Source organism: Neoarius graeffei, chromosome 6 (genome assembly GCF_027579695.1).
Source record: "Neoarius graeffei isolate fNeoGra1 chromosome 6, fNeoGra1.pri, whole genome shotgun sequence".
Lineage (NCBI taxonomy): Eukaryota > Metazoa > Chordata > Actinopteri > Siluriformes > Ariidae > Neoarius > Neoarius graeffei.
Genome location: NC_083574.1, coordinates 96,929,664 through 96,940,711, shown reverse-complemented (window position 1 = coordinate 96,940,711; position 11,048 = coordinate 96,929,664). Strand labels below are relative to the sequence as shown.

The window sequence follows — 11,048 nt, the reverse complement described above, 5'->3', positions numbered from 1 at the left end:
GCCCCGTGGCCGGCGAGGGCCTTTCTGTGCGGAGTTTGCATGTTCTCCCCGTGTCCACGTGGGTTTCCTCCGGGTGCTCCGGTTTCCCCCACAGTCCAAAGACATGCAGGTTAGGTTAACTGGTGACTCTAAATTGACCGTAGGTGTGAATGTGAGTGTGAATGGTTGTCTGTGTCTATGTGTCAGCCCTGTGATGACCTGGCGACTTGTCCAGGGTGTACCCCGCCTTTCACCCATAGTCAGCTGGGATAGGCTCCAGCTTGCCTGCGACCCTGTAGAAGGATAAAGCGGCTAGAGATAATGAGATGAGATAATATAAAGTTTCATTTTCTGCTCTGAACATTTTCTGCCAATCAAAAACAGTTAATCAAATTCCTGAAATGTTTTGTTGGTTCTTGTTTAGTACCAAAATACCAAAAGGTTCCTTGTGCTATCTGGAACCCTGATTAGGTACTTTTGGACCAAACGGTTCTAAGGCCTGATTTGAGAGGAATGACACACTGGGGAGCTCCACCGAGAACCTTCAAAGGCTTTTTTCCTGTTTCCATTCACACCACAAGTAGGAATGCTGAAGTGACATAAACCGGCTTGCGAGTGTGACATTAGCAGGAAATGCTGGTGAAAATGTTTATATTTTGCTTAGACACATTAAAATGGCGCTGTACTTCCTCCAACACAGATACTGTAGGATCAATAAAGCCTGGACTTCACTGCTAGTCCATTTATCTATGTTTTTTTTTTCTTTTTTAAAGTCTAACGTCAAGAGCTGTTGTTTACATGGCTAATGTTTTACACAGATTTTGAAAAATGGTGGTTGGTGGTGCTGCATTGGCTCGTGTTTGACCAATCAGCATACACTTACATCACTCATAGTTCCTCTTGAGCTAGGAGAGAACCTACCCTGAAATAGGGGCTAAAAAAGTACCTCAAAACAGCGTGCTAAGGACTATGATGGTTCTCAGGACACAGAAAATAGAAGGAACTTCCTCCGACTGTTCCCCCAGTCCAAAAGCCCTGACTGATAGTGGGAACGTTGCTGTCAGGACCTTTACGGGTTCCACCTGAGGAACAAACCAAATCCAAATGTAGAAGGTATACTGTTTGAAAAAGAGTTCCTCTGAGGATTTTACATGGTTCATAGTTCAGTGTTGTTAAAGATCCTCTATGTGGAATCTTGAAAACGGAGGTGTTTGGCCATGTCTGAACCTCCACCTTTAAATACCACGGTCTGTGTGTTCATGCTGATTTTCTGTCTGCTGAGCATCACAGACATTCCTTATAATCACAGGTACAGTGGTGCTTGAAAGTTTGTGAACCCTTTAGAATTTTCTATATTTCTGCATAAATATGACCTAAAACATCATCAGATTTCCACACAAGTCCTAAAAGTAGATAAAGAGAACCCAGTTAAACAAATGAGACAAAAATATTATACTTGGTCATTTATTTATTGAGGAAAATGATCCAGTATTACATATCTGTGAGTGGCAAAAGTATGTGAACCTTTGCTTTCAGTATCTGGTGTGACCCCCTTGTGCACCAATAACTGCAACTAAACATTTATGGTAACTGTTGATCAGTCCTGCACACTGGCTTGGAGGAATTTTAGCCCGTTCCTCCGTACAGAACAGCTTCAACTCTGGGATGTTGGTGGGTTTCCTCACATGAACTGCTCGCTTCAGGTCCTTCCACAACATTTCCATTGGATTAAGGTCAGGACTTTGACTTGGCCATTCCAAAACATTAACTTTATTCTTCTTTAACCATTCTTTGGTAGAACAACTTGTGTGATTAGGATCGTTGTCTTGCTGCATGACCCACCTTCTCTTGAGATTCAGTTCATGGACAGATGTACTGACATTTTCCTTTAGAATTCGCTGATATAATTCAGAATTCATTGTTCCATCAATGCTGGCAAGCCATCCTGGCCCAGATGCAGCAAAACAGGCCCAAACCATGATACTACCACCACCATGTTTCACAGATGGGATAAGGTTCTTATGCTGGAATGCAGTGTTTTCCTTTCTCCAAACATAACGCTTCTCATTTAAACCAAAAAGTTCTATTTTGGTCTCATCCGTCCACAAAACATTTTTCCAATAACCTTCTGGTTTGCCCATGTGATCTTTAGCAAACTGCAGACGAGCAGCAATGTTCTTTTTGGAGAGCAGTGGCTTTCTCCTTGCAACCCTGACATGCACACCATTGTTGTTGTTCAGTGTTCTCCTGATGGTGGACTCATGAACATTAACATTAGCCAATGTGAGAGAGGCCTTCAGTTGCTTAGAAGTTACCCTGGGGTCCTTTGTGACCTCGCCAACTATTACACGCGTTGCTCTTGGAGTGATCTTTGTTGGTCTACCACTCCTGGGGAGGGTAACAATGGTCTTGAATTTCCTCCATTTGTACACAATCTGTCTGGCTGTGGATTGGTGGAGTCCAAACTCTTTAGAGATGGTTTTGTAATCTTTTCCAGCCTGATGAGCATCAACAGCGCTTTTTCTGAGGTCCTCAGAAATCTCCTTTGTTCGTGCCATGATACACTTCCACAAACATGTGTTGTGAAGATCAGACTTTGATAGATCCCTGTTCTTTAAATAAAACAGGGTGCCCACTCACACCTGATTGTCATCCCATTGATTGAAAACACCTGACTCTAATTTCACCTTCAAATTAACTGCTAATCCTAGAGGTTCACATATTTTTGCCACTCACAGATATGTAATATTGGATCATTTTCCTCAATAAGTAAATGACCAAGTATAATATTTTGTCTCATTTGTTTAACTGGGTTCTCTTTATCTACTTTTAGGACTTGTGTGAAAATCTGATGATGTTTGAGGTCATATTTATGCAGAAATATAGAAAATTCTAAAGGGTTCACAAACTGTCAAGCACCACTGTAAATGCCAGGACTGTGTGTCTCTCAGCTCCACCTGCCTCATCATCCATAAATACTGTTATTCAGAGCGCAGTGAGTTTAGAGAGAGCAGTGTGTGCAGCACACAGCAGTGTTAATAATCGATAAGGTGTGTACCCGACTGTAATGTGGAGGAGTGTTTACCTGGAGGTGTGGAAGAGATGAACAGACTGTAATGTCCAGACCTGTATAATTCAGTTATTTCTGACTCTCACACGGTGTCCTCCTGCAGTCTCATCCTGTTCGCCAAGATCTGTGAGAAGACGGTGCTGAAGCGTGTGCTGAAGGAGCTGTGGAAAATCGTCCTGAACACCATCGAGAGGCAGATAGTCCTGCCACCGCTGTCTGACCAAATAGTAAGCACTTCAGACTGCTCGAGTTGGAGCAGGAGTAGTCATGTCAGTAATAGTAGCAGTTACAGTAGTATTAGTATGAATACGAGTTGGAGTATTAGTCATAGTGGGAGTAGTACTAATTCCTGTCAACATACTTAGTAGTATTACTAATAATTCTTATTTACTAAGTTATTCATTTACTTACAGACTGCTTAAATATTTAGTCATCCTAATAATATTAGTAGTAATAATCCTTGTTTATTTACTTATTTATTTATGTATATATTTACTTTCATACTGATTTATTCCTGCTTACTTACGTACATACTCACTTACTCATTTACTTACTTACTCGCTCACTTACTTACTTACTTACTCACTTACTTACTCACTTACTTACTTAGTAGCAGTAATTCCTGTATATCTACTTACTTACTTACTTACTTACTTACTTACTTATTTAGTAGCAGTAATTCCTGCATATCTACTTGCTTACTTACTTAATTACTTATTTACTTACTTATTTAGTAGCAGTAATTCCTGCATATCTACTTACTTGCTTACTTAATTACTTATTTACTTGCTTATTTAGTAGCAGTAATTCCTGCATATCTAATTACTTACCTACTTAATTACTTATTTACTTACTTATTTAGTAGCAGTAATTCCTGCATATCTAATTACTGTACTTACCTACTTAATTACTTATTTACTTACTTATTTAGTAGCAGTAATTCCTGCATATCTAATTACTTACTTATTTACTTGCTTATTTAGTAGCAGTAATTCCTGCATATCCACTTACTTACTTACTTACTTACTTACTTACTTATTTAGTAGCAGTAATTCCTGCATATCTAATTACTGTACTTACCTACTTAATTACTTATTTACTTGCTTATTTAGTAGCAGTAATTCCTGCATGTCTAATTACTGTACTTACCTACTTAATTACTTATTTACTTACTTATTTAGTAGCAGTAATTCCTGCATATCTACTTACTTACTTACTTACTTATTTACTTGCTTATTTAGTAGCAGTAATTCCTGCATATCTACTTACTTACTTACTTAATTACTTATTTAGTAGCAGTAATTCCTGCATATCTACTTACTTACTTACTTACTTACTTATTTAGTAGCAGTAATTCCTGCATATCTACTTACTTACTTACTTACTTACTTATTTACTTGCTTATTTAGTTGCAGTAATTCCTGCATATCTACTTACTTACTTATTTACTTGCTTATTTAGTAGCAGTAATTCCTGCATATCTACTTACTTACTTACTTAATTACTTATTTAGTAGCAGTAATTCCTGCATATCTACTTACTTACTTACTTAATTACTTATTTAGTAGCAGTAATTCCTGAATATCTACTTACTTACTTAATTAATTACTTATTTACTTGCTTATTTAGTAGCAGTAATTCCTGCATATCTAATTACTGTACTTACCTACTTAATTACTTATTTACTTGCTTATTTAGTAGCAGTAATTCCTGCATATCTACTTACTTACTTAATTAATTAATTACTTATTTAGTAGCAGTAATTCCTGCATATCGAATTACTGTACTTACCTACTTAATTACTTATTTACTTGCTTATTTAGTAACAGTAATTCCTGCATATCTACTTACTTACTTAATTAATTAATTACTTATTTAGTAGCAGTAATTCCTGCATATCGAATTACTGTACTTACCTACTTAATTACTTATTTACTTGCTGATTTAGTAACAGTAATTCCTGCATATCTACTTACTTACTTAATTAATTACTTATTTAGTAGCAGTAATTCCTGCATATCTAATTACTGTACTTACCTACTTAATTACTTATTTACTTGCTTATTTAGTAGCAGTAATTCCTGCATATCTACTTACTTACTTACTTACTTACTTACTTAATTAATTACTTATTTAGTAGCAGTAATTCCTGCATATCTAATTACTGTACTTACCTACTTAATTACTTATTTACTTGCTTATTTAGTAGCAGTAATTCCTGCATATCTACTTACTTACTTACTTAATTAATTAATTACTTATTTAGTAGCAGTAATTCCTGCATATCTAACTACTGTACTTACCTACTTAATTACTTATTTACTTGCTTATTTAGTAACAGTAATTCCTGCATATCTACTTACTTACTTACTTAATTACTTATTTAGTAGCAGTAATTCCTGCATATCTACTTACTTACTTACTTAGTAGTAGTAATTCCTGTGTACTTACTTATTTAGTAGTAGTAATCCCTGCATATCGACTTACTTACGTATTTGGTTGCAGTAATTCCTCATATTTACTTACTGACTGACTGACTGACTGACTTATTTAGTAGCAGTAATTCCTGCATATCTACTTACTTACTTACTTACTTACTTACTTAGTAGTAGTAATTCCTGTGTACTTACTCACTTACTTACTTATTTAGTAGTAGTAATCCCTGCATATCGACTTACTTACGTATTTGGTTGCAGTAATTCCTCATATTTACTTACTTACTGACTGACTGACTGACTGACTGACTGACTGACTTATTTAGTAGCAGTAATTCCTGCATATCTACTTACTTACTTACTTACTTACTTACTTACTTACTTACTTACTTACTTAGTAGTAGTAATTCCTGTGTACTTACTCACTTACTTACTTATTTAGTAGTAGTAATCCCTGCATATCGACTTACTTACGTATTTGGTTGTAGTAATTCCTCATATTTACTTACTTACTGACTGACTGACTGACTTATTTAGTAGTAGTAATTCCTGTGTACTTACTTACTTACTAGTAGTAATTCCTGCATATCTCCTTACTTACTTAATTACTTAGTAGTAGTAATTCCTGCATATCTATTTACTTACTTACTTACTTACTTAGTTCATAGTACTGCTAGTAGAAGTATGAAGTCCTGCTTTCTTATTTACTTACATACATGGTAGTGGCAGTAGTAATGGTACTAGCAGTAATATTAATAATAATACTCATACCCAGAGTAGTATTCACAGTAACAGTAGTAACAGAAGTATGAGCTGGAGGAGCCGTAGTGATAGCAGTAGGAGTGTGCAGTTATCACACTGTAATCCTGTTGTCTGTAGAAATAACAATAGCAGTAAAACTGATATGAGACATGAAATAATCACCTTATGATAGTCAGTAGTATATTCATGTCTTCCCAACACTCCACATACTCCAGTCACTAAACCACATCACTGTGTTCACTTCATATGTGTGCGTAGACACATGATTTATTTGACTGTTGGATTTATTGCAGGAGGACAGCTGGGAGACCAGCGTTCCTCACCGACTCGCTGCCCATCTCACTAATGAGACATCTCATCATCATCTGTGTTTGTTTGTGATGGTACAGTGTAAGACAGCGTAGCGCTGAATGCTCTGATCCGTTCCACAAAACTAATGAACCAGACTTCAGCGCCAGTGACTTGGTCATGACTTGTTGAACTTTTGTGTTTTGTTTTTTTGCTCCACAGCAAGGAGCTCAGATGATCTTCAGTGCAGCCAAGGACCTGGGCCAACTCTCCAAGCTGAAGGTAGGATGCTCGTTTGTGTTCTACACGGTTCAGTAGTATACACAGTGTCCCTGTAGGTCACACACACATGATGGGATGAAAATCTCCCAGAAGACTTGGACAGGATGTGGAAGGAGCTACATGAGGTCCTGATTACTGAGTAGTAAACTCACACTATTATGAGGTGGCAATTAGCAGTGGCTCAGTGTTTACGCTGATATTACAAGAAGAAGGAGAATTTCCACTTGTGCAGCTTTTGAGATAATTCAAGTTCTATAGCAACAAAAGTAAAGACAACAACTTGGCAAAATAAAAATAAAAAAAATCTAGGAGAAGCATCACAGCTGTATACACTCATAACGGAAACTCACAGAATGAAAACCTGACTTTAAAACAGTCTGCAGCCACAGAGCATTGTTTATTTTTTATTTCCAAGGAGCTGTCAGGAGCTGACACATACAGCCATTGAAGCAAATGATTGCAACTCCTATATATTTCAATGCTTTTGTGTTGTTTTGAAGTGTGTGTGTGTGTGTGTGTGTGTGTGTGTGTGTGTGTGTGCTTTTACAGAAACACCTTGTACATCTCAGTCACAGCCTTGTATTGCTGCCTGCACAGCAACTGCAAATACACAATCACTGAAAACATTGAAACTTGCAGAAAAAAATTATTGAAAGAGTGCACGGCGCTGTACTGTAATACACTGTGAGCGTGCACGGCGCTGTACTGTAATACACTGTGAGCGTGCACGGCGCTGTACTGTAATACACTGTGAGCGTGCACGGCGCTGTACTGTAATCCACTGTGAGCGTGCACGGCGCTGTACTGTAATACACTGTGAGCGTGCACGGCGCTGTACTGTAATCCACTGTGAGCGTGCACGGCGCTGTACTGTAATCCACTGTGAGCGTGCACGGCGCTGTACTGTAATACACTGTGAGCGTGCACGGCGCTGTACTGTAATACACTGTGAGCGTGCACGGCGCTGTACTGTAATCCACTGTGAGCGTGCACGGCGCTGTACTGTAATACACTGTGAGCGTGCACGGCGCTGTACTGTAATACACTGTGAGCGTGCACGGCGCTGTACTGTAATACACTGAGAGTGCACGGCGCTGTACTGTAATACACTGTGAGCGTGCACGGCGCTGTACTGTAATACACTGTGAGAGTGCACGGCGCTGTACTGTAATACACTGTGAGCGTGCACGGCGCTGTACTGTAATCCACTGAGCGTGCACGGCGCTGTACTGTAATCCACTGTGAGCGTGCACGGCGCTGTACTGTAATACAGTGTGAGCGTGCACGGCGCTGTACTGTAATCCACTGTGAGCGTGCACGGCGCTGTACTGTAATACACTGTGAGCGTGCACGGCGCTGTACTGTAATACACTGTGAGAGTGCACGGCGCTGTACTGTAATACACTGTGAGCGTGCACGGCGCTGTACTGTAATACACTGTGAGCGTGCACGGCGCTGTACTGTAATACACTGAGCGTGCATGGTGCTGTACTGTAATACACTGAGAGTGCACGGTGCTGTACTGTAATACACTGTGAGAGTGCACGGCGCTGTACTGTAATACACTGTGAGCGTGCACGGCGCTGTACTGTAATACACTGTGAGCGTGCACGGCGCTGTACTGTAATACACTGAGCGTGCACGGTGCTGTACTGTAATACACTGAGAGTGCACGGTGCTGTACTGTAATACACTGAGAGTGCACGGCGCTGTACTGTAATACACTGAGAGTGCACGGCGCTGTACTGTAATACACTGAGAGTGCACGGTGCTGTACTGTAATACACTGAGAGTGCACGGCGCTGTACTGTAATACACTGTGAGCGTGCATGGCGCTGTCCTGTAATAAAGCAAGCATGCATAAACATCAGTATAAATAATGACCAGCCAGAGTTCCACACTGTTTAATATTAAACCAATCTGTTTAATGCCTACTGAATTAAAAGAGTGCACGTGTTTTGTTGTGATATTATTGCAGAATTATTTCGGGCATTAACCAAATTGAAGTCTTTTTCCGTCCCATTGCGTGTGTAGCCTTTAATGGATGAACAAACAACACATTCGCAGTTGTTCCACGAGTTCCCTGGAGAAGAAGAGAAGGAACGGAATGTGTGAAACCGTTGATGGTGCTGAGGAAGCTGCAGGGTGTTCACGCTGCGATTCCTAATTCCATCTGATCTGCATGCACATGTTCCTCCTTCTTCTCCTCCTCATTGTCTCACTCTTATCCCTATTTGTTCCTCTGTCGCTCCCCACCTTCTTTATTTCTCATGCACTCCAGCTCTGCTCCACCTTTCCATCACCTTGTTATCTCTTGCTGCTCTGCTGAGGTGCTCAGTAATTGCAGTGCTTGGCTCCAGCTCATCATGTTACAGGCCTGGCCTGGTGAACGCTCCTCGCTCACCTCCTCCTGGTGGTCCTGCAGATCTTTATGATATACATCGGTGATAGATTTGCCTTCAGACTTGGTGGAATATTTTCTGTTCAGCTTGATAATAAACAGTTACCTTTTAAGCAACACCTTTTAAAAACATTCACCATGCGTCCTTTGCCCATGTCAGAGACCAGTGTACAGTCTGTTATGTGCGTATGTGTGCATGGTGGTCATCAGTAATTCATGATGCAGTGCAATGTTCATACTTGAGAAGAAGCAAAGTCTACAGTCTCCGTGGATTGCCTTTGAAAAAGCAGAGGAGTGTTTTTTGCCTACGCTGTAAGATCACCACCCACCTCTGGTCTTGATTTTCATCACGGTTCCTCTGGTGACGAGCACCATCACGCCTTTGTTTTTGCTTTCTTCTTGATGCGTTCTTGATGTTCTTTTTCCCTCTGGTGATCCTCTTAGAAAATTTAACAAATTCAGTCCTATCAGTCACAAAGCTGCTCGCTGCTGTACCGTAGATGAATCTGGCGACTGATTTGCGTGCTACGCTATCTTGCATCGCCAACATTACTGCAGAGGCAAGTCGTAGTGATCCAGTGTGCCTGCCAGCGCCCAACAGTGAGAGCAGCATGGGTAGTTGGGTTGTATGATAGGTGATGATCTGAACATTATTCAAAATGTAGATAATATGAGTTAAAAACTGGTTACAACAACAGCTAGAAAGAAGACAGAACGGAGAAATAGAGGAAAAACGATCACTGGACCATCTGCAACATTTCAGTTGATGAAGTGTAATATACTGTACTAATGTCACTGTACTAGCTAGCTAGCATAATCATTCACAATTAGTTAAAAAAAAAACACACCATACTGGCCACTTTATTCCATCCACCCATCCACCTGCTGTTCTGTTTGATGCAGTTCTCAAATCAGCCGATCCCTTGACATCAAATCACGCAGATACAAATCACGAGCTTCAGTTAATGTTTACAATGTTCAAACATCTCATCTCATCTCATTATCTCTAGCCGCTTTATCCTTCTACAGGGTCGCAGGCAAGCTGGAGCCTATCCCAGCTGACTACGGGCGAAAGGTGGGGTACACCCTGGACAAGTCGCCAGGTCATCACAGGGCTGACACATAGACACAGACAACCATTCACACTCACATTCACACCTACGCTCAATTTAGAGTCACCAGTTAACCTGACCTGCATGTCTTTGGACTGTGGGGGAAACCGGAGCACCCGGAGGAAACCCACGCGGACACGGGGAGAACATGCAAACTCCACACAGAAAGGCCCTCGCCGGCCACGGGGCTCGAACCCAGGACCTTCTTGCTGTGAGGCGACAGCGCTAACCACTACACCACCGTGCCGCCTGTTCAAACATCAGAACGGGAAAAATTGTGATCTCAAACTAAGTGTGACTTTAGCATGGGTGTTGGTTTGAGCCAGATAAGTATGAGGTTTGAGTATTTCAGAAGCTGCTGATCTCCTCCTGGGGTTCACACCAGGGGTGATTTCTCAGAGACAACAAGGGAAGCCGAGCTTCCCCTAAAATTCTCTCCCCAAACTGCGGCATCTACGACGTTGAATTCTCATTAAAATAATAACTTGCATAACATAATATACGCCCAAGATTGTATTTACGTTCATAACTATCCTGTAACTTATTTGAGTGATGTCTGACGAACTTGCAGTTCGCTACGAGAATCACCTTTGCTGCCAGGCTGTAACCAGCGTTGCCAGATACTGCTGACGTTTTCCAGCCAAAATATGTTCAAAACCCGCCAAAATGCACTTAAAACCGCCCAATCTGGCAACACTGGCTGTAACCTTTCTTATTTC

At 40.5% G+C, this 11,048-nt stretch overlaps 1 protein-coding gene across 1 annotated transcript in view; it reads left to right on the top strand.

Moving 5' to 3' along the window:
• LOC132888443 (protein unc-13 homolog C-like) overlaps nucleotides 1-11,048 on the top strand; it is a 567,940-nt gene that overhangs the window by 429,114 nt on the left and 127,778 nt on the right. Inside the window, exons 27-28 of the mRNA XM_060924493.1 lie at nucleotides 3,153-3,276; nucleotides 6,757-6,816. Coding sequence (XP_060780476.1) covers nucleotides 3,153-3,276; nucleotides 6,757-6,816 — 184 coding nt within the window. The remainder of the gene's footprint in view (nucleotides 1-3,152; nucleotides 3,277-6,756; nucleotides 6,817-11,048) is intronic.